Genomic DNA, 25,207 nt, shown 5'->3' with positions numbered 1-25,207 from the left:
ATTTGTTACAGTAGTAGATTAACATTGAACTACACCTGTGGTGGGTTGACCCTGCCTGGACAGCAGGTGCCCACCGAAGCCGCTCTGTCCTTCCCCTCCTCAGCTGGACAGGGGAGAGAAAATATAATGAAAGGCTCATGAGTCGAGATAAGGACAGGGAGAGATCACTCACCAATTACTGTCACGGGCAAAACAGACTTGACTTGGGGAAGTGAGTTTAATTTACTACCAATCAAATCAGAGTAGGAGAAGGAGAAATAAAACCAAACCTTAAAACACCTGCCCCCCCCCCCCCTTCTTCCTGGGCTTAACTTCACTCCTGAATTCTCCACCTTCTTCCCTCCAGCAGCGCAGGGGGACGGGGAACGGGGCTGGGGTCAGTTCATCCCACCTTGTCTCTGCTGCTCCTTCCTCCTCAGGGGGAGGACTCTTCACTTTCTCTCTGTAAAAAAACCTCAAAGAACAGCAGATGCAATTTTGATGGTGGAAGCTTTCCCTAGCCACCCTTTTCTGTAGTGGATAGGGGAGTTTGCTATGTGCAGAGTAAGCTCAACATGACGGGGAAAGGACACGAGCACCAAGGAAAACAAGCAGCCAGAAGATCCCCCAGGTGACCTGCAGCTTGCTCCTGGCCACCACACCACCAAGTTCTTTCAGTAACTGAATAAACTGAAGACGTAACTGAAAAGGAAACTTAGAGTCAACTCCAAAGGCACTGAGATTTTATTGTGCGCTGCTTCTCAGAGAACCAAATTACATAAAACACCTTTCCTCACTCAGATCTGCAAATGCCACTTGGGGTCTGGAAGTCAGCTTAATTCTTTTCTGCCCATGAATCACAATCAGCAATAACGTTTTTATGTAACAGGAGTCTCATGAACAATTGCAGTGATGACGCACAACCAGAAAAAAGCAGATCAACCTTACTGTTTTGGCTCTGCAATACTAACAACAACAACAACAAAAAGTAGATGTCATTTTTGCCAGAAAGAAAGATGATAATATTTGACTATGCTCAAGAGCAATAGCTGTTGATTACAACATCTCTTTCACATCATCATTTTCTGAGCACAACTATATTTAAAGTTTCTGTCTTTGAAGTTCTTGGTTTTTTCATACTCATTCTTTATTTCTAACTTTTACCTCACTTTGACATGGTCATAAGTCTATTTTGGTTTTACACTCAGGGATGAGCCAAGACCCACAGAGATACTATATTGTGAGCTCTTTCTGTCATCTGTAATTTCTCTCAACATTCATCATTTTAAACCAGGCTCCAAGTTGTGCTAAATATAAGTCTCTTACTGAATACATATTGCTAGCCTCTTAAGTCCTGTCCCATTAGTGCAAAGTTACAGCCACATTAAGAGAAACTGCTTTGTGGAACTCCTGCTACCTCACCATGAACCTACCTACATCTGCCTGCAAACTTGAAAAGTCATGAAATAATAGTATCCTGTAATTATACTGCATTGACTACTGAAAAAGATCTCTAAACATAACTTTCAGACTCAGATTAACATAACTTTCAGACTCGGCTTATACCTGCTAGTAGATATTTCTTCATACAACAAAAGTGAAGCTTATACTGTGCTTTTCTTCCCTGTCTTTTGGGGTTTTCTCCAGAGAACACCCATTGTATCTTTCTACTGCCTATTGTACACACCAGCTGCGTATCAGCTGCCAGATGTTGCCCCAGAAATGTCAGCTGCTGCTTGAGGCAGGGAGTGAATGCAATTAGAGATGCCCTGGTGACAGCTTGACACTTATGGTGGCAATGTTTAAATTTTTAATCGGGCATGTAACACAAAACCCACACAATTTGGATTGTTCCTGAAAACTGCACTAGTACACTACACTAACATCTTTTGTCTGGGAGATGCAAAGATCAATGTACAGGCAGAAGCCCACATGGATTGACTGCTCTTTGTAAAATACCTGGAACTAGTTCCTGAAACATATTCCACATCCAGTAGCTGTGAGGAGACCTGCTTTTTAAGGCAGTAAGGAATGCTATTGCTTTAAAGCAGTTCACTGCTTTTATACTGAAAGAGTAGTATATGTAAATATGCAAAAGAGATAAAATAAGGGCCTGAATACTATTTTCACTACTTATGTGATTAGTTCCCCTTTACTGCATTTCTATCTATCAATTTCTACTGACAAGTCAAATGCCTTTTCAAGTAAACTGTATCAAATCAACTTACAAATTATAAATTAAAAACTTTGGACACAATCATTAAGTAAAATGTATCAAGTACGTTTAACAGTAGAACTACTCTGTATGAATTAGTTTAGTGCAGTCATGAGAAGCAAAAAAAAAAAAGAAAAAAACCCATGCCAAGTTCAATCTAAATGTAGTCTGTTCCTAGGGCTACATGACTAGATCCTACCCAACATCAGGTTCACTTTGGATAAACAGTATTTACTTAACTCTAAGATGACCACCTTCTTCTCTTTTAGAAAGTATAAATCCAAGGGTGATCTGTGTTTGTTCATGCAGCATAGATTTCTTTGAACTACCTCACCTCTATCCTGCATTTGCATTGCATTACAGTCCAGCTTAAACAGGTTGCAAGTGAACAAGTTAGCTACGTTAGCTGCTCCATGCTGGCTACCTCTGTGCATGCTCTGTTAGTGTAGTATAATTTAAAGTACCTTACTGAAAGATGTCTGTAATACTGTATCCCTGTACCAGCACAGTATAGTTACTGTTTATAGCAACTTAGTTCTACCTGGCTGTTTAGGGCGGGGATTAAAATACATTAATTGAGGCTGCAGGAATAATTTGGGATAAGGGAACTGAGCTGGATTTTGGCCAAGAGGTTGAATTTATAAATCTTTAGTCTTGTGAAAAATACCATGAGCTCAATGTAGTTCTGACTCTTCATTCTCTCTTAAAAAGATGGGTTTTCCAGAAAAACGCTGGGTTTTTACTGTCCCAGAGGGATGAACACTATGTTTGGAATAACAGACACTATCCGCGTTTGCTTTTTACGTGAAAGTGATAGCAAGTTATTTTTTTCTGAGCATCAGTGGGTCTCAGGTTTATCTTGTATTTGGATAAATATGAAACATACCCTCACAGTGTGGACAGTAGCACTCTATCTCCTGTTAACCATTTGCCAGTCAGCTCTGGAAGGTATGAGTCTCGTGTAATATTTACAGAAAGTATCAGTGCCTACAAGCCAGCAATGCTATTGGTACCTCATCTCTGATAAGAACTTGCTGCATTTGAAGACTGGCCTCTCCATTTTACCCCATACGTAAGTCTGTTTCAAAAAGTATTAAAAAATGAAAACAGTAGGGTCATCAAGAATCCCAGAGCCAGGATCTCTTAGGTATTTTTCTCACTTGTGAGACATTGTAAAAAAGGATAAATCAATATAGGAAACTTTATATCTGGCTGAAAAGAATACAGTCTCTTTTCCTGGAGTGACCTGTATTTTCAATTAACTTACCCAGAGCTTCTATGCATATGATCACGTGTTAGATGTGATCCATGTTGGACCGGGACAACACAGTCATCCCATCCAGACCCAATATACACTGAAAAGCAGGGAGAAGGCTCAGAAAGTGATTTATGCTGTTCTGCTCGATTAGCATTCTCTCTTAGAGCTCTGTTTTCCATACCTTCACTAATTCAGTGATCAGTTCCTTGGTCTGGGATCCCCTCATTGTTTACTACTGGATATACAGAGCACCAAACCTGGCAGAAATTCCATGGCAGAGTGGTGTGGTGTAGCTGAAGAAGGTGAGTGTGAATTCATTGGGGAATATCTGCAAAATGTTATCACCTTTTTCTAGAATCAGAAACACATACCTGTACCTTCTAAGTGACATGATCTTGACATTGTGCCTGAAGTTATCTGAGCATTTATGAATTCATTTCAGATTCACTTTCTCATTTCATGCTGTTAAGTGAACGCTTTGTCCCCTGCACTCATCACTTCCCGGGTATTTTGCTGTGCTACACTTGCCAGCGAGCCACCGCAGCGCATTCTTCTCTCGCTGCAGTGTTACTGAGTAATATGGTTTTGAGACTGCAGCATGAACAGCTCTGTAAGTTTTCCTCTCTGCCACTGATTTCACATTAAAAAGACAGGACTGACACAATCAAATGTCAATATATAAACAGCCAGCAGTCCAATGAGAATGAACCAACCACCCCACAAAATTCATAGAAGGTAAAAAGCCTCTTTCAGTCCAGCAGTTATGGCCTGTTGCCTCTCTACAAGTTCTCTGGCCAAAATCACAGACAACTCTCTCCTTTTATCTGGGAGCAAACTACTCCCAGTGGAAGCAATATATTATATGTGAACAACTAGAAAACAGACCTGCTGTTAAAAAATCTTCCAGAATTGAACCTCAGAATGATGCGTAGTCTCAGCAAAAGGAAAAGTAAAAATAAAGAGAAATAATATAGGCTTTAACCGATTACGCTGCTTAGTTTAAACCTAAGTCTTATACAGTACAGTTGTTACTCTGCAGGGAGGGGGAGGGAGTGTACCAAGAATGTACTTATTTCCTTCAGGATTATAATTCAATTTGGAAACTAACATGATCATAAAATATACATGCTAGGGTTTAATTTTAGGTCAGAGTCATATGTTAAAAAAGATTGCTAACCTAGATTTTAAAAACATTAGCCTGAGTCATGTAACACAACCTCATTTTGATCATTCTGAGTTCAGAAAATGTACAATTACTGATGCTGGCAAGAAGTCACACCAAGGCCAAATGAGATTAATAAGACATAAAACTGCATATCAGTAGCATAATAGAAACTGAAATGAATAATCAAATGGCCAGAACATTCATGCAGCCTTGGCACCAAAGTCCAAATAAATGGGCTTGAAAGCCATAAGAAAACTCTATAGTAAGCACTTAAATCATCAATTTTAAAAAGTTTTCTGTGCAGAATGTTGCAGTAAGTTTTGTAATACCTAAAATATAAAGTGATATCATAGCTTTCACTGCTGACCTTAGCACAGTAAATCTGCAAAAATCATGAAGTAAGAAAAGATTGGTTCGAAACCATTGGGCAGATGTATCAATAGGGAGGATTCATTCCGTGTTCATCTTCTACACTGCCCAAACTTCAGAGACTTCTTCAGCATCTCTCCTGGTGGAAGCAGCGCAGAATTCTAGGATGTGAAGCGGAAGAGCTGCAGCAACACCCTTGTGTTCTTGGATGTTGGGTTACAACTCCTACAGGCAGTGGTATGTTTACAGGGAACACGTAATAAATGAACAATGGCTGCCACTGAAAACATCTATCAACTGCTGCAGCACTAAAGATGCTAACTTCCAGGTTATTTGAAGGAATAGTTTATGGTAACTATCCAGCAGTACCCCTGGTTCATTCAAAAACATTTAAAGAAAGCAAACATTTTCCACATTCTCGGGAGAAATATCTTCCATTTTTTCCTCCCTAGTCTTTTACAAAGAAGTGCACCTTTCAAGTACACAGGCAGAATATCTACACATGTACCAGGAATTCAGTGAAAGAAAAGGAGATAATGTACAGCACCTGCATAACTGACCAAAGCCTGTAACCTGAAAATTCCTCTACCAGTTCCATCAGTGGCAGCATGACAATGTATATTAGCATGAGTGTGAGTTAAACACGCACACGTAAAGCTAAATATTCAGCAATATCTGTTCTGCACAGAACTGAGACTTAAGCCCTGTTTAAGCACAGTTAACGAAAGTTTAAGAAAGAACATAGCCTAAGCAAAAGAGAGATGGTCTCTAAGCCTTGCTTCTGCAACCTATCACATCAATACATTCTTAGACTCTTTACATTCATTTTTACACTCTTACCCAGAAAAGATCTACTGTTTGAGGACATTGTGTTGGAAATAACATTGCTATAAATGATTCATATGTACTGTCCAATTATTTCAATGTTTAGGATTAAGACAGAAGGAGAGCCTTTAGGCTGCTTTCAAACTACCAAAATACCGCTCAGGTCCCTATGCCGGAGCTGACACAAAAAGGAAGGCAGAGGTCTAGTTAGGTCTCTGGAAAGAGTACCAAGAGCCTCAGCAAAGAGTGGAGCAGGTAGCTAAAAGGAAATGCAGGCACAGAAACGTGGATTACACTCAGCAGAATTTAGAAGTTAGAATTTAGGCCATCCAAACCCAGCACTTGTTTTCTCTCTTGCATAGCACAGTGGATGAAATTCTGTGGCCTATTTGTGCATAAGGTTGAAAAAGATGACTGTAATGGCCTGTTTTGGCCTTCAATCCATGTGTCTGATTTTCCTTTAGGCTATGCTTTCCCGCTGCTTTGGCAATAAATAGCCTATATTTAGGCATGCTTAAAAACGTTTTTCCACTGCTAAAACAGAGTAAAGGGGTTTCATAGTAAACAAAACTCATACCCTCAGATTCTATGCAGCTTTAAACGTTGAAAGTTTTTTTCAAGGAAGGTCTCTTACCTCTTTTTCCATTTGAATTCCTTCTGCTCTTATGTTTCTCTCAAATACTTCCCTCTTTTCTGTCTGTGGATTGGATTTTCTATACACCAGGATGTAGTCAATCCGACATTTCCCATCTCTAAAATATAGTCCATTGGTTTTGTTCTTATCAGGTACTTCCTGTAAAGAGAAAGTCAAATATTTCAGTAATGTTAATTTGCCTTGGTAATTGCTGCATTACTGTCTGCATCATCAGTTTTCAGTAGCACTCAACAGGAAAGATAAGGAATCGGAACATGATGTTCAAGTTTTTAGGTGCTTTACATACAGCGCCTCTGAGGTCGTCTGAAAGGAGCACAGACTTCCCCACTTCAAAACCAGGAGGTCTCCTTAGGCAGAGGTTTGCTCATATAGGCATGGGATAGGAGAGAACAGAGAACACGAGCCAACCTTCCTCCCCCACCACCCTCCATAAAATCAGGAATAACTTCTTACATAGAAAATAAAGCAGAGAATAGTGTTACTGAAGTGTAAATTTAAAATTAAGAACTTAGTATAGTAGAATGTCTTTGTACATGTGAGAAGAATAAACAATGACGTGAGCATTTACTGTAGCGAGAAACACTAAAACCTGGTGCAGAGATTCTCATTGCTTTTTTGATGACTCTAGTACATCTGCCTCACAGGACACAGACAACAATATGGAAGTCCTGTACCTACCACACTATCCCTCATCAGACTAACTACAGAATAGTCTTTGCTTAAGGAACAGCTGAAGAAACCCACTGGATTCATTTGAAAATAATTCCTGGTATTTGTTCTAGCAGTATGTAAATGCAAAAAATACTGTTTCTTAGCTATTTCCTGCAAAGAACATGCCTGTTTGCTCCAACAGAAAGAAACAACTTGATTTCACTGTTAATAAGAGGTCAAGCGGGTCCCTCTCCTGAGATCTAAAAGACCAAACTGCTGCTCTTTCCCCAGAAATTCATGAGATGAAACTCTCTACAGATCCCCCTCGCAATTTAACACTACTTCCACATAATACAAGTCCTGCCCAGGGGTTAAGCTTTCACTTTCGGACAAGCTGAAATTGTGTGGCAGTTTGCAGGTTGGAGCGTTTAATACAAAAAATGTACAGTGTGAATGATACATGGGAACAAACAGCACTGCCTCAGAGCAGTATAATGGGCAGGGACCTTCAGGGACCTCAAGATCAGTCCAGCTCCAAGCTGAAGGGAGGGTTAGGCTAATTTCTGTCTGTTTTTCCAGAATTTGCTCAACCATTCCTGCCAGAAATAGCTATACCCTGTAATATATGATCAAATCTCTGAAAAAATGAATATTTTGCCTTTTACATCTGGGAAAAGTAGGGAATTTTCAAAATATTTTCTCCATAGGAGAACTGCTTCTGAATTTAAATTGCAAGAAGTAAATATATTAATAGGACAAATGATTCTTACAGACACCCCCCCCATATTCCCATTCAAAGAATTTAACGTAAGCTATCTTCCTGATTCTCAGCAGGCATTTTGATTAAATGGAAAAACCAATGAAAGCATCCCAAATGTCCCATCCCCTTGGTACATCCAGTTTACTGAAGGCAGAAAGGGGAATTTTTCTAAGGTTCTTTTATTACAGTGCCTGACTCCTGACACAGCTTAATGCAGACTTGATATAGTGGAACAGTTCCTTGAGCTGAAAAAGAAGGCAAGAAAAAAGATTTAAGTCCTAAGGAAATAACAGTAACAAACCATTTGTATCTATACTGCATATCATGCTGACAAAAAATATTATCAAGATATCAAAAGTATTTTTCACAGAGCATTAAATATGAAAACAGCTCAGTAAGCTGTTTATTTTTTTTTTACATAAAAAAAATCTATGTTGAGAAGACATAAAAAACCCCAAAAGGGTATTTAAGGTTATTTAAATAAAGGAAGGGTGCAGTAGGAGATTTTGAGGCAGTGTCTCAGCTTGGTGGTCCTGCTCTGATTTCTAAACCTCCTGATGAGCCATCCTTCCTGTCCTGGAGGTCCTAGAGACACTACATGTATTTTAGCAAGTAAAGCCGTGTAATAGGAAAGCATCTGTAGAGCAAAACAATCTGTGCTGAGGATCTGCTGTCCACACTACGTAGGCTTGAGGGCTTGCTTTGGGCCCACTCTATCTAGTCCAGGAGACTCACTGGAGTACATCTCCCAATTTATTTGCATCCAGACGGAATCCAAGGTTTAAAATCCAACACTGCTCAGGAATGCAAACAAAGCATAGATAGGGGCAATTGAGACATTCACTTCAAATGCACACTCCTGATCTGAATTAAAATGTTAGCACAGACCCACCCAGAGAGCACCACGAGTACCTCCACGTGCAGTAGTGACTCCACTGGAAAAATAGATATGCCCTTTATGCTTCCTATGTTTCATCTTTCTCTGAAAAAAATTGCTTTGCCCTACACTGACTCATCAGTGCATGGTGGAACCTTATATTAAAGAGCGTCTATGAGATTTAGCTGAGTTATTTGACTTGTAGGACTTCTTCCCCTATAAATAGGACTTCCCGAGACAACTACTTTCTCTTGGACTTGTGAAACACTTCCAGCTACAGTATTGTCATTTTTCACTCAGAAAGGCAGCTTGGACATGCTTATCTGTACTTGGAGGTCCTTTTCATTTTAGGAACAGAGTACAACAAATCCAGACTGATAAACCCTACTAGACTGGTATGGCCTCTGAGAAGGAACCCCTTCTATTCCCCGCTGTTATAGCTTGTAAGGCAGCTTTATAGGCTGAGCCTGGACATACAAGAACTCTGAGGATCTAACATGATGTGGAGACAGTCAGGGCTGTCCCAGCAGCATCAGGAAATGTCAGCTGCAGGGCTTTTGCATCGTCCACAGTATTCCAGGCTTACACTATCCTAGACAGAGACTTCCTCCTACCTTGAGCTTCACTGACCCTTCTCCAGACATTGCATCTCCTTTCCCTGCATTACAACTTCAAAATTCAGTTTTCCTAAACTGATGAAAAAAGTATTTCAAGAACCAGGTCTGACTGCAGATTTTGGTGGGAAAGTGGTCTAGTCATGTATGTCAAATCTCCATTCCTTCATCTGAAAAAGGATGCCGGAAGAAAGCGGAAGAACAGGGAAGACTTCACTCTAGGAAGAAGTTTAGTTAGCATTTCTGGCTATCTTTGCAGCTTTATTTGTAATGCATGTATCTGAAGTTGTGTAATAGGGAATTCTTTTCCAAGGAATGCAGTAGTTTTCGTATTCTCAGACCCACAGTTGGGATCCATCAACATTCACAGACACGCGACTCACACACACATACATGCTAGGAGAGCTTTAGGCCAAAGGCCTTACCCAAATGTTTCGCTATCCAAAATGAGAGCGATTCATAACCCTAACAGCCATAGAGACTTTAAACGGAACATTTAAACAAAAGTGCAGTTAGGGAAATCAAGGAAATTTGAAGCTTTATCTGCAGATCTTTAAAAAAAATAAATCAGAAGGGACTCTAATGTTCACTAATTTAATGACAGATTAGAATCTTTCTTCATTCCTAATTATTTCGGTACCTGGTTGTTATCAGTACGAGTGCTCAGTGAAGATAGGATCTTCGTACTCTAAAGAGATTGTCTTTCCCTGTGGTTTGTGGTTACCTGAAGTTAGTCCCCCGCACGCAACTTCACAGCTGGTGGAGGGCATTAATACCTGCACCACTAACAGTGATAACATATGAACTTATGCAGAAAAAGAAGAACCCAGAACCACCCAGTTTTTAAGGCACAGTTCTAATCAAAGTAGTCTATTTTCTCTGTGCGTCCTTTTTTTCTTAATATCCTTTTGTCCATTTAGATTATAATTCTGTGGAAGCTGCAACTTTATTTTTCCATGTATCTTCACTGGTTGCTATATTCTTCTTGACACCATAATATATTTAATTACATGGAACTTTTCTAATAATGAAATTACCTAGGCTGCAAAATCAAGTGTTCAAAAGTTAGGAAGTAACGGATTTGTAGGTTTCTCAGAAAGCTTAGATAATCTCTTTCCATATCCACCTTGACCACTGAAGACGACAAGGATTTGGTCAAAAAAAATAATTATGTAGTTAGCTTGTATTCTGGTAAATACCCACAAGAAAACTGAGCTAAAATTGCACAAGCTATCATAACTGCCATAAAGAACATCAGAATTCTTATTTTGCAACACGAATACTTTTTTTCTGCCATAATCTTCAGTGCAAGTTCCAATTTATAAAAAAGATTGTTACTATTCGGCACAATATTAATAACACTGCCCCCAAATATCAACAGAGTTTGATGCTTAAAGTGAAGACTGTAGGAGTGACTCTTATAATTTTAATTTCAAAACTACCTACATTAGCTGGAATGTCAAGAACAGGCCATGTAAGCTCACTGAAGTAGAAATAAAATTTTGTCCCAGCTCCATCATTCTCCCTTGTTTGGATAAAGAAGACTGATTTATTATTCCATAGAAAGAAAGGCATAATGGATGCATACCTAGAATACAGCTCCTAAATAGTTTTTACTTTAATTTTTACCTTCTTTCTGCTGCTACTCCTCTTCTCAGAAACTGAAATTTCAGTGGTAATAGTACAATATTTTAGTGATAATATGTCCCTGGATTTAAATTGTAGAGTATATGTCTGATCATTATATTGGCATATGTAAAAAGAATTTGATCAATGCACACAAAGGGAAATGTGATTTTCAATTCACTCAGACTATAGCTGTGTTTGAATAAAACAGATAAACCCCCCATCTTTAGCCAAACACAAGCTGAATCTCAGTCTGGCTTTGCATCTGTTCAGGAACTGTTGATAAAACTCCATCCGTAAAGTCTTCATTGGATTTTCTGGTTGGGCACAAACAACTAACGGTTGAAGCAAACAATATTTCAACTTGTCAGCTAAACAAAAGTCCTAAGAAACCTTTGGTATGTCCTTGTAAATTTTTTTGATTGTAAATTCATTTTAACAAATTAAGCCAGAATCATATTAAATTATTTTGCTGCAACGTTAGCTTCAAAACTATACCAAACAAACATCAATACATTCAGAGAGACTTTCACTGCTGCCAGACCCCCTGTCCTGATGACATCAAGGGGCATCTACAGGCTCTTTTGGCTACCAAACTAAACTGAAAGACTGAAAGGAATCTTGAAGCTTCAGAGTTCACACCACCACTATATACTTGTGCTCCCGTATTTATTCATACAAACCGCATGATATCTAAATAGTGTATCTTTTCCTTCTGGAATTAAGCTGGGGCCAAAGACTTTGAAACTTTTTTTTGTAGGCTACAGCATCCCTCAGCTCCCATTAGGACTTTCAATTTTCTGTTTTTTTCCCCTCTTATACATATACATGACCTACATTGCTATTTTCCTCAGTTATGGCTATGTGAAAAAAAAGATAATCTGTTCAGCCAGGAAAATATTCCTCAGACTTCCCTTTAAAAAGCAACAAAGAATACGTCAAATGGGAAAAAAAGGTTTTCCAGTATTGTTAAATTAAGAGCAGCATATATTGTTCTATATCATTCTCTGTCCTTCTGACCATTTTCTGTTTGTTCTTCGTCTTTAACTTGCAAACACCATGTGCCTTTCACCTGTGCCCTTCTGTTAAAGCCCATATGGTACATGATCCCAAAACGTAACACGGGAATATCATGTCAGATTAACCTATTACAGTGCAAGTAGGCAAAGAGGGCCCTTGGTAAGTTGTATGGGAACCTGGGGAAGACCAACGAGTAAAGGGGAAGATGAAATTGTGAGCAAGGTCAAACATATCTCTGGGTGCCCTGAATTTTTTTACTTTAATTATCTGTCTAAACATTCCAGAAGTGCTGCTCTCTATGGGCTGAATTTCTAGTACAGGGAAAATCTCTGACTTTCTCCTCAGCAGTGTTTCACCGAAAAACTTGCACCACGAAACCCTCTAGCTCCTGAAAAAGACATAATCTGTAGTTATACCTTCTAAACTTTATCTAAACTAGTAAACAAAACAGTGTCAGGGCAGGGGCTTCAGCAACATCCTACGGTTTTCCGTGCTTTTTAATTGTTAGTATGGTCCCTGCCAGTTCTGATCTGTGCCAGTCAGCCCTCTGCCAAAAAATCCTCAGGCACAGCGTGCAAGGAACACCAGACCGTTCCAGTAAGTAGTCTGGATGCAGCTGCATTCCTGGGGTGGGGGAAAGGAGACAAGTCCCTGGTCTCTTCTTTTCACTCCCTGAAGAGATAGCCCTCACGTCCACGGGTTGCCTGCTTTAAGACATAATTTAAAAGGGACTATGTGCTGAATGATTCCTCCCTGGTATGTTCTCTGAACCACCATTATGCACCATCAGGTCACTTACTCTTCACTGGAAGGGAATGTGTCACATACCTGACGCCCAATGCTTCTTATGAGACATTTATGATAGATTCCCCTCCTCCCTCCTTCCCCCCAAAGGATTAATATAGGGAAAACTTTTCCATTATTTTCAGAAGCAGTGAAGCATTAGACTTGGATGGTTCAGAAAACAAGCAGACAACAAAGGCCTGTACAGACTTTTCACTGGGGGTGCGTGAAATCAATAAAACTCCTTTTAACTTGAGATATTTTATATTTCAGCATTATAATCTTAGAATGGAAAACAGTCCCCATGGGAAAGCTCAGATACAAGTTGAATTGCAGAGAATGAGATTTTAAATCAAATTACATTTATTCCCTTTTTATAATGGGCATGAATAATTATTATATTAATAATACTGTGTGTTCTTACCTCTCCCACAACTTCCAACCTGCTGGCATCATCAGAAGTACTGGTCAAGTTACCATGGTGAAGCAGGGAGTCATCATCTTTGGAAGGGCTGTTCACACCTTCTAACTCATCAAAAAAAATGTTGACATCCTTAGCTACTAAAAACAAAAAATAAAAATATACATTCAAATCACCATTGAACCAAATGAAGGCACTGAGTGTAACACATTACCAACAATCCCATTTTTCAGTTCTGCTATGAGTATATACTATGTTAAGTTCAAAATCTGATGCGCATTAGTGGAGTGCTTTCTTCACCAGTGAGCCACATAAAGATTTAGGATGCCACAATACCTTTCTGATGACAAATAGGCAATTTTCTGTCATGATACAACATACATTAGCTATCGCCTCAGCTTCTCTTAGGGTAAGTGGCTTAAACGATTACCTTCTGGATTAGTACGGTCTCTGAAAATTCCTTATTATAAAGAAGCAGATTTTTTAACCTCCTACATAAAGTATCGAGTTAGAAGTTGTACAGACCTGTGGGGCAGCTAGAGGCAGAAGACATCAAATAAATACTGTTACTTAAAAGCAGAAGCAGAAGTTTGTCTTTGCACAATTTGGCATGTTTTGACACGTATAAATCTGTCACGTTCAGATCTACGAACCGCACAGCCCTCAGACATGCACGAAGCAATAGCTTAAGTCTACAGGATGCTGTAGTAAACCCAACCCTGATAAAAAGCACAGAGATGTAAGGGGTCTGCAGAGCAAAGAGGCGATGAGAAGCTGTGGGCAGAGCTGCTGCCCAAGCCTACGGTCCCACGTAACGGCCATCGATCCGCCGACCGAGCGGCTGTGGGATGGGAGACGCGGGGCGGGCAGCTGCGGTCAGAGAGGTCCGCCTTGGCACCCCACGGGCTGCACATCTGGTGTGAAGGGGTGATGGAGAGACGTGTGCGAGGAGAAGAAAAATGCCTCGGCTGAGGATCAAGCTTCAACTGTGGATAGATGTCATCTCTCCAACCTCATGTTTCATAGGCAAAATCCAGAATTACGGCAGTTGAGTCGTAACTGTTAGAAGGGACGCCCAAAGTTCAGCTACTGAGCCTCTTCCCTGACTACAGCAGGATCAAACATCTATTGCTCTTGACAGAAATTTGTCTAACCCACTACTGCTCACAGTTTTTTGCAAACTTGACTCGCTTTTGGAATCAGTCTTCTTTTATGCAATAACCTCCTGATCCTTCTGCTTCTCCGCAACTCCCCTAACTTAGTGACAGGCAGTTGTAACTCCTCTTGATGAGAATTTATATTAACGGAGAACAGCCAAAAATCTCTAATTGCTGGCAGCAACTTAGTTCCATTTCTAACTACTGGCTGCAGGTTTAAAAATCCATTCCCCCACTGTGGAGAGACTGAATAGCTGCCAGAAATTAAAGGCCATTAAAGTTCCCAGCCACCATGAGCATTTTGTGATCTCCTTTTCACCTTTCCCTTCTTCAGGTACTATAGCCCAGTTTAAGAAAACTTTTAAAAAAAAATCTCTGATGCCACCAACTCCACAGTTTCTGAGGGTGGCCTATTTTTCACTGTCACAAGCAGGAGAAAGTTTTCTTCATAATATTCATCCTGAATATGCACCTATGTTGCAATTTAAATATATTATTCTTTTCCTATCAATCATGAACATGAGGAAGAGATTGCTCCCTTTTTGTACATGTCTTTTACAGCTATCTAAAGGCTGTTATTACAGCTGTAGGTAGATGAAAACCCTATCAAAATATTCAAGAAAGCTTCTTCTTTTTCATGCATAAGATAAGGACAAGGTTAACGACATACACTGTATTCTCAATTACAATACTTTTGCTTAGAAAGCCACTAAATATTTCAGAAACAACAGAAGAGTCTTCACGTCCAAGTTATTCCACTCTAGATACTAGGCTAATGAACTAACATAAGCAGCACAATTCTTAGGAGACATTCTGAGTTTTTAATACTTTTAACAGTATTTTTTTTTTCATGTAGACAGCATAACAGTAAGAAATTCTGTGTCAAATTAACAGTTTTCAGGATAACATACTACTCCTTGAGTTCAGCAATTTTGGAGTTGCATACTGACTAATCTAGCTATCATTCTTTGTATCCCCGAATTAGTATTGCGCAATATTTAATCCCTACTTAACACTTCATATCATAATTCATCAGTTTTAGATAGCACCCTCTGTTCTGCAGGATCCCAGCCTGCTTTTATAGAGATAATGGGAGTAATAGCTTCACCTACTTCACTCTCTCTTATATTGTGCATATCATCATAGCCTGTGAAAACACCGAAGATATAAAAATATCTTTTTTGGTAGATATTAAGTTTCTCTTGCCATTTTAAGGCTGGTTTTACTATCAGTCCATTTATTTTACTTATCTTACTTTTGTGAAAAGTGCCAGGATACCATTAGAGACAAATATCCAGGACAGAGTTTTTCGCTTTAAAACCATTCTTGGCCTCACACCATCCCGTTCCTGGCCAGGGGGAGCTTACTGCCAGGGCTGGAGAAAAGCATCTGGTGGTGTCTCGGTTTGGGAGATGAGGAGAGCCTGCAGCTCCTCAGGTCACTGGGGCTGCATCCAGCCTGTCCTAGGACAAGCTACAGAGGGTTTTGGAGACTTAGAAGGCAAAAACCAGACTCCAGTGTGTAGCACATGCAGTAGTAATATTAAAGAATTAGTTGTCACCTTGATCCATTTCAATCCACAAAAATCATACTACAGATGCTTATAAAAGACAGGGGAAGCGCCGCAAGACAGCACAGTCTTACCACCTGCCCTTCACTGTCCTACTGTTTCAAAGGGCAAGACTGGAAACATTCCACCCCAGCAGACAATAATCTGGATGTAGATCATGATCAGCTTTTGCATACGTGTTCATATGAGAAGAATTCATCTGAATACTCAACAGAATGAACTACTGAAACAGAAAAAGTTTTGAATGATTTGCAACTTCACTGAACCAAAACCCATCAGAGTGCCTCTGTAAGAGCAACACGTGAACCTGTATATGATCAACACCTCAATATAGTCTGAAGACAACTGTGGAAAATACAAAAGTAATTAAATAGTGGAGCTTTCTGAAGATTATGCAAGATAGATATCTGTTGCAGACAGAGGCAATGAAAGATGTAAAAATTAAAGTTTTGCCTGTGTGCTATGCTCGAGGGAATTTGAACTAGCTTTTTCCTGCCATTAAGACTGCCACGGTATAAAAGATGAAGCCTTTGAGATACAAGAATTGCTGCTTCCTGAAGTGCCAGTAATGCTTTGGGTGGCAAAATATATGGTTTTTAAGTAGGTGTTTTGAGATACACAACTTGGTAGGTAAGAGACTGAATGCATTTGGAGTTTTCAAGCAGAGAATTACTGGATTATTCTGAGACTTTATGAGGAGCAAAAAAAAAAATCTTATTTCAAGGTCACTTTAAAATCCAGCCCATCTCAGCAGTGACTAGAAGTTGTGGAAGCAGTCAATCTCAGCCAGTTAGTGAAATTAGCTACCAGGACCTGCCCAGATTGCCTGTAGTAGAAAATTGCTTATATCAGAAGTACACAGGTAATTGGCATACTAGTTGACAGCTTCAGCAAATAGGATAAGTAGTGAAGAGATGTGCTGAACTACCTCGTCAGCACCAAAGGTGTCTGTTACCTTCTTCCAGTTGCAGTAAAGGTGTGCTGCTGGTGAGAAAGCAGAGCTCTTTACATTGCAGTTGCCTTGCTGCGTACATTTTTGAAAATACACTCGTAGTATTTCAGTCACTGACGCTAACTATGGGGCCCTAACATTTGCCAAGACCGTTTTTCTACCAAATCCTGTTTGCTTTACTTTAATAACGGTGATGGTACTTCCAAGCCAACTCTCCTGCTGCCTGTAGCTCGCTCAGCCGCTCCACTCCGATGGAGGTGAACACCTACACGGCCAAACGGTGCTAAAGGCATAATCAGGGCTCCATCTCTTCTGACCCCTTCAGATCATGACATGCGTTTTTCCACAAATGACCTTAACAGAATGATATACAATAATTTTATCATCTATATGCTATTTGGGAGACAGACTGGTGCTAGTGTATAGTCATGTCTTTTTAAGCAGTGGAATTTAACAGGAATACAGAGCAGCTTGCGCGTTGCTACAGGAGATATTAAGAATTCCCCCTCTGGTTTTAGATCAGCTTAAATATGCAAGCTCTTTTCTCCCCCTCATGTTCCCTTTTGCAGAAAAAAAATAAAAAAATCAAAGTGACTTTATAATTCAGAATCCCTTGAGGATTTGAAAAAAAAGTCTATATACAAATATTTTTATCCCAAATATAGTAGAACCATATATTCTGAAAACCAAATGTTGGGAAATTCTGAGCAAGAGTCTGTGCACAATCGCAGTGGGTCCACAAGCCACTTTGGATCAAGGAGCTGATTTAGGTAGGGCTCACAGATAAGGTAACTCCTTTAACTTTCTGAAGATGGATGCTCAAAACCTGAGGTGCCTCAAAATAAGAATTTTCATTAAAAAATGGGACCTGACTATGGTTTGTGTGGCAAGATGGACGCGTGCTCAGAGATCGCGTTTCTGTTAACTAATTGTCATTTTATCACCAATTGTCACAGCAAGCCATTGAGTATACTTCAGCTTTGGGTAACGCAAGCTGAAGATCAATATCCCAGAAACTGCTCTTTAGAAGCTTTTAGGCCTATCAGTAACATTGAAAAGTGAATTTCCTTTAAAAATTCTTACTGGCAATGTTTATAATAAGTATAGAGCATTTCCACATGTGAAAAAAGATTGGGTTTAAAAGCACCAACACTGGAGAATAACCCTTAATAAAAACACTGAGTAGAAAATACCTGTTAAGCAGAGACTTGCAAAGCAGAAAAGTTGGTGTATGAAAAACCAAGAACCCTCCTGCATCTTTTTGCACTACATGTTATGTTTTTACAGCATCTATTTGGATTTTTGGATACAAACACTTTTCTGCACTCAGTAAGGCTGGCAGATACCATTTACAAGTCTTTGCTTCAAGGAGGCCATCCTACAGATACCACGCACCCCAGAACTTTTTATCACGTTACATACTAAATTCAGTAACTACACAGTGGATCAGCAACCCTGTCTTGGGAAACTCACTGATTTCTGGCCTCCAGATTATGAGGATTAAAATGAAAGAATAAGATTATTTTGTATTAAATCTAGTGAGACTCAACGTAAAGTGGATTTTGAAAAATATTCTAAAAAGCCAAAGATTTCTTAGAATTTTGACTTTACTACAGTGGCAATGAAACTAAGTTTCACGAATTGAAGCAAACTATAGGAATTCATGAAAAAAGCTTGAAATCTGAGCTTTTTTAAAAAAATAAAGTTATTTACTGCTTTCCCACAAGAAATCCATCTTCTCAGTGTAATAACTCAGAAAAAGCCACGAAAGCCTTTGCTAGCTTTTGCCATGGCCTTGAGGGCACCCCCAGCCCTGACTGTCCCTGCCTGGACCCCCAGGGTTCCCCCCTAGGTCCCAGGACCCCCCGTTCCCCCCCCAGGGCCGTCGGCCCCTGCGCCAGCGATGCCGCAGCCCTGCCCGACCGCGGCTCCGCTGCCCCAGGGCGGTACCGAGGACCAGGGCTGGGGGTGCCCCCGGGCACTCTGCTCTTGGCTGGGGCTGTCGTATGGGTACAGGCTGGGAGTAGGCAACGATTCGGGTTTATATCTGACCGAGAGTTTCTATGCAGAACCTTGACACCTCTGCTGTCCAGTTCACAAGTTTGGTTTGGGCCAGATGCATCACCCTGTTTTGCAATCCCCTATTTTGCAGTGTGTGTCTAGAGCCATTTTCAGATTAGTAATTATTGTTTGTGGACTGTCTCTGACAGACTACAGATAATTTCTGAATATCATGTGGTCAAGAAGAAACTGTTTTATAAAAAGACTTACCAGATATATTTAGGAAAATGTGTTTAAGGCTCTACCATGAACTATGGTACTTAAATGCAGAATTTAGCTCTGATGCAGTAGAAATGACTTTTAAGTCTTCTATAATAGCAGTATATTCACATAAAAGTAAATAATGAGATGGTAAGTCTTTATCTTCAGTTGCAGTCCAAGAGATTCAGTAGGGTAAAAGAAAAAAAAGAAAAAAGCTTTAGAGCAAAATGTTTGTTTTAAGTAACTAAATTAAAAAAAAAAAAAAAAAATCTCTGCTATTGAATGATCACTCTTGGCAGTGTAGCAAACAGAAAGATATACCAGCTAGCTAAAGTTCCACATGGCACCTCCTGAATAGGGAAATGCTCAGGAAACTCACGTTAGCAGGAAAAAAAAAATGTGGTCTTTAAAAGCATCATTAGCCGCCTTTAATTTTCATCAATGCTAACAACAACCAGGAATAAAAATAACAACAACTATTCAGAGCAAACACCCCAGAAAAAATATTTAGGCATGTTTATCCTAATCATTCGATATTCACAACAGACTGCAGGTGACAAGACGCTCTCCTGGACAAGTCTTTGCAAACTGGCTGTTGTGACTGCTTGTACAGTCATAGGAATCCTTTTGTCTTCCCAGAAGAAAAGGTAGCTGAAGGACATAGAGATTAACTTCCCAACAGCAACTGTGTCTGGTCTGGATAAAGAAAAAAAACCACTTTCTCCAAGGCTGTAAAAGCTGCATCCTTCTCAAATGGCTCAGAAATAATCTATAAATCAAAATATTCATTCTTAAAAGACTCTTTCTTTAATGCTACTTAGTTTTGAAATTATATTCAAATTGCTAAAACAATTTGGGAGCCTACTTCTATTCAGTTTATATCCATTAATCACTTGCAAATACTTGTTTTACTTAGGGTAGGATTCACCTACATTTACACATCCACAGTGCAGATGTTTGTGTCTAAGCTGTGGTAGTGATTCAGGTTAGCTTATCTCCCTGAACTCCATCTGCAGGTAACAGAGGCAAATAGCCACTTCCAAGTTGCAGGTCATCTAATCTACATTAGACACCTACTTTAAAATGAGACAAACTGGGCTGTAGACATGCTAGTTACAGTCTGTTGACTGCAAAGAGAGCTTAGACAATGAATTCAGATCTTGATACCTTCATCGCAAACCCCTACGTTCAAGCCAGATGAATGTCTTCTTTACGGCCACAGAAAAATGACATACTTTCTTTTAAAAGAAACTGAGGGTTTTATCTAGAAGTTTAACATTTGAGGTTATAAGCAAACCTGTGCCCCGTTGATTGAAAATTTGGGGTTATTCAGCACAGGGATGTAATCAGAAAGTATGATATTGAAATATGACACAGTACCAGGGGAAGTTGAGATACAGTCATTTTTAAAAAGAAGCTGCTTTGGACAAACACTGTTAATAAATCTAATCTTGACATCTATTTGTTTTAAACAAATAATCTATTTTTATTCTCCTCAGCCATGTGCTTGAAATGGAGAAGATAACTGTTTCTTGTATTCCAATACGGTCTCTTCCCAACTTGAATTTGTTTATCCTTGTTTATCTATCTTGTCTATTTAGCCTCTGAAAGACTACAGTGCCTTTTCAGCCTCTCCAGGCCATGTTCCAGCTGCCCCCAGGCCTATATCTGGGCTGTGCAGAGAAGAGGGGAGAAAGCAAAACCTCATGTAAGATTTCCTGATGGCAAAAGCTTTTTAAGTTACAAAAACCACGGCTCATCCTAAACCTACAGCTTAAATGAGGTGATTCAATTTCAAATTATTACCCATAATGATGATATTGCCCACGTCGTCATACTAACCTAAGAGTTTTCCTTCCACTTCCAAACTAATACCACCAACAACCTGATCCTACCACTGTATAGTTCCTTATTCATATGGCGAAAATCAGGCAGTGTGCAGGGTTTTACACTTTCTTATACATCCTTTATCATTCAAGAATGTAAATTGCTGTTTCTCACTTTAGAAAATTGCTACATGAAACACCCAGTTTAAAATAAAACTGGAAAAGAGGGAAACCAGGAAGGCCAACCTGATTCTTGGCCTGCAGAAGCGTTTTCAATTTATTGTGGAAAATTCCCACTGAAATTCCAGATTCTTTTGGATTCCAGAGTTCTGTCCGTTTTGGGTAGGGGGGGTGTCTTCCACTGTTGTTAACAAGAGCAGTATTTTTTCTAGCACAAGTCTTGAGATCATTCTGCAGTTGGATTTAAGAAGGGTGGACCAATGAATTCGTCATCCACAGCACATTACATGTGAAAAGAGATGGTTTCATGCAGTATCTAAGATATGCAGACCTTCAGTTGTTGTGACAAGCTCATCACCTCCGCTCCCAAAAATTACCAGCTGCAGAAATGTGAATATACCCCAACACTTTGGAACACCTAGAACTTCAAATCCAGTCTTAGATCCCAGACTGCAGCATTTGCATGACATTATTAGTTCACACAGCCATTCAAGAGTATAAGGAATGGATTAAAGTAACAGGAATCTTAATACTTCTGATTACTTCTGCATAGGAAACATATACTGCTGTAACTCTTCGGCACATAATAATTCAAATCTTACTATGACTTCTCTGACAGTAAAAGATTTCTTACTGGCCTTCAATAACCCATTGAACTTTCTCAGAGATTTTAGTAATACATACTCATCATTCAGTTCATCATTTTGTATGTTCCTTCAGTTACAACTTCAATGCATCTCAAATGATTCTTCTACCATAAACCCAATTTTGCATCCAAGGAATAACTTACTTTCTTGTATTGCATTAAGAATTTCTGAAAAGTCCACATCTGTCTTCTGTATGTCTGGTTTTATCCATATTTGTGTTTCCAGCCGGTTAACCTGCAAATCCTCTCTTCCTTCTGAAGAAATTGAAGAGATTGATGGGGTTTGTGACAGTGCAGTAGAAAATCCAGCCAAGGGGCTTTCAGGTGAGGGAACATACACATTGAATAAAGCTACTTAATCTTTTTCCCCCTAGCAGAACCAATTCTTCTTCAAAAAAAGCTGCTTTCCCAAGCAGCTTTAGATAGAATATGGACTGATTTAAAGCTAAATAGAATAAAACAACAACATTCTCTGCTATCAGCAACGATGCAGAGTCACCACTGGCAAGTCCCTCGTTCAGGTGAGCACATGCCACCATGCCATGAGCACCCCCTCACCATACCATCTACGAAAGGAATGCCAAAACGTGAAGACAGACAAGAGGTATTGTTACAAATGACACAGCACTACAGGAACAACCAGGCTAAAATAAAACACACTAACACGCAAAGGATGAATTAAGTCTCAAGACAGAAAACAACCATTAAGACAAAAAGAGCACGGACAGCATGTTTCAGCCGCAGGACACCGTAAGTTCTCACGTGCCAAGCTGATGGCATGCCATGGTCTAGGAAGCACGCCAGTACTGCAGTCCTTTTCAAAGGGGGTCCCTCTGGTACGTAATGGTTGCTATTTAAAAGCACTGCAGAATAAAAGCACAGGCCAGCAGGTCACAGTTTCAAACCTATTTACACATGTAAATAGGTACACGATTTGCCCATTTCAGTGTTCTTTCAACATGAGCAAATTACGTGGGAAGTTTTGGAAACAGACCCTTCCCATGCGGAGAAAGGTAGCTGCACATCACGAGCAGACAGGAGAAGGTACTGGGCAAACGGGCTTAAGCTGCTGGCTACAGGGTACTTGGATACAGCCAGAGAAAAAGAGGGAGCTACTGGGCACGTGGCTGGTTTTTGGAGTGGCAGCAAAACCTTTCACAAAGGCATCTGTTAGAGGTGATGCTCTTGAATAACTAATACACAGTTAGCAGAGAGCTGCAGCGGTCAGGGAGATATCTGGGAAAGGACTTCACAACAAAAAGGCCGTGGTGGAAGAAGAAACCTTCAGGTCATTTAGTCCATTACTGTACCTTCACCAGAGGCTATCACTCGTGCTTTTGATGGATGCATTTTCCTTTCTTCTACAGTCTGTCTGTAACAAGCTGGTCTTGTTTTGAATTCCCTCCTAGCCCACTGTATCTTCCCCCCTCCCTCACCAAATGACTATCTCACCACTGCCTTAATGAGAGCCACAAATGATATTCCTGGGCACAAAATTACTCAATGCTTCAAACAAGACCCTTCACTTTTTGGAAATACAGATCTCAAAATGGGTATACATACACCAGCTTCAACCTTTTTTTATTTCCCAGTCTTAAAATATTATAAATTCAAACCATCTCATGCTTGCCCCAGTACGTTCTTTTGTTCCACAGCAAAGACCCACTGTTAACATCAGAGACAGCTCCCCTTGTAGATTCCTGTAAAGGGATCTGTCATAGCAGCAGCAGGAGTCAACATTTAATGATGTAGAGCAAAGAGAATTTCTTAAGTGAGACAGCTGATTATTCATATAATAGCAGCCTAGGGAAATCTGCAGATGGCCTCAGAGGTAGGAGGCTAGGATTTGCCCCAGAAGAGAATTCTGCGGACCAAGGAAAAACACTGCAGCTGCTAGAAAAGGCGCATAAACAATAGGATGGAGATAGAGAAGTAAGCAATGGACAGCAATTCGGTTAAACAGCTTTGCAAGTGCTATCATTCAGGTTCTCATTAAATACTCAGCTACCACTTTTAACATACATAATTACATATTTACATCCTCAAATCCACGAGCTTTTCTTCTCCATTTCAACCCTAGTTAGAGCAAAATAACGACAATACTGACAAATACAAAATACCCCCTCTTCCCCCCAACCCTCCATCCTTGTTAGACCCAAATCCCTGCTCCTGAAAACACATGCAGGTTGCAGGATCCCTGCAGCATCTCCAACAGATCTGAATTAATTGGGCCAGGGAGAAAGGAAACGAGAACCAGCCAGCAATTTTGCTCCCAAAGCACTGATATCTGATGCACTATCTAACCACAGTCCTGTTAATAAAATGAAGCTGTTGGAGAATGTACATATTCAATTTCAAAGCCACTTTTGAAGTAATAAAAAATAGCGTCTAGAAAGTGGTCAGAAAACATCCAGCATAAACGTGACTGCTGTTCAGCCTATGAAGCCAAGACAACTTTTGCTGCATTCAAATCTCCTCTCCTGTATTTGACTCATTTGCAGTATGGGCAGCTTCCAGCAATCCACACAAATGACAGTCTTATACGCTTCTCTGATTCACAGTAGCCTTAATATCTGGCCTCACTGCACAAGTATCAGAGCAACAACACCATCCAGTCTGATTTCACTCAAAATTGTAGGCATAATCTTCTACCAATCATTTGTGACATAATACATGGCTAATCACAAACTTGCCTTCACCGACACAAGGAGAAGAAGAAACATATTTGCCAACAACATAGCTTTTAAATAAGTGGTTGCAGGAACATTTTCTTCTTCCATGATCGTCATGGTGCCACTAAACAGACTTGAATCCGGACACATTTCCTTCTCCTCTCGTCCCTCTCCCTCAGCACCCGCTTTGCAGGAGGGAACACTGCATTTCTTTAGCTGAGAGAAACAACCCCTACATGATGGGTCGTGGACCGGCCAAATTAATCATTGCTGATTTGTTGGCAGACAGAGGTTTTAGCCTCTCAGCTCTTTGGAAAAAGCCACAGTGTTCTCTCCCACGTCCCAAAGAGATTTATTTTCTTTATCTTACCACAGATCTGCAAGACCACAAACCAAGATAGTTATCTGGTGTCACTGCTGCTATTGAGGGATCACTAGCCCGGCTTCAGCATTTCCTTCTTGCTTTAGCAGCTGCTGATTTATGCTTTATCAGTGACATCTCCCACTGAGTAAACCCTAAGCAGTATTGCCTGGGAGGCTGGGAGGGAAAGACCCTCTTTCCATAGAAACATTAGAAATAAACAAACACAAATAAAAGTGAAAGAAATATTAGATTTATCAAATTTCATGTGATTTTATTAAAAGATCAGCCTGAGATTTTTCTCAACTGAGACATTTTAGTTCAACTGAAGTCATATTTTAAATTAGCTCATGACATTCACTC

The 25,207-nt window shown here is 39.9% G+C and overlaps 1 protein-coding gene across 1 annotated transcript in view; it reads right to left on the bottom strand.

Moving 5' to 3' along the window:
* ANO4 (anoctamin 4) overlaps positions 1-24,600 on the bottom strand; it is a 110,223-nt gene extending 85,623 nt beyond the window's left edge. Inside the window, exons 1-4 of the mRNA XM_010561988.1 lie at positions 24,501-24,600; positions 21,956-22,066; positions 13,222-13,358; positions 6,446-6,604 (exon numbers count right to left, since the gene is read on the bottom strand). Of these exons, the coding sequence (XP_010560290.1) occupies positions 6,446-6,604; positions 13,222-13,358; positions 21,956-22,066; positions 24,501-24,600 (507 nt within the window). The remainder of the gene's footprint in view (positions 1-6,445; positions 6,605-13,221; positions 13,359-21,955; positions 22,067-24,500) is intronic.
* Positions 24,601-25,207: the final 607 nt, after the last annotated feature.

Source organism: Haliaeetus leucocephalus, unplaced genomic scaffold (genome assembly GCF_000737465.1).
Source record: "Haliaeetus leucocephalus isolate CR32 unplaced genomic scaffold, Haliaeetus_leucocephalus-4.0 Scaffold151, whole genome shotgun sequence".
NCBI lineage: Eukaryota > Metazoa > Chordata > Aves > Accipitriformes > Accipitridae > Haliaeetus > Haliaeetus leucocephalus.
Note: the sequence above shows the minus strand (reverse complement) of the source record. Positions and strands in the feature narration are given on the sequence as shown.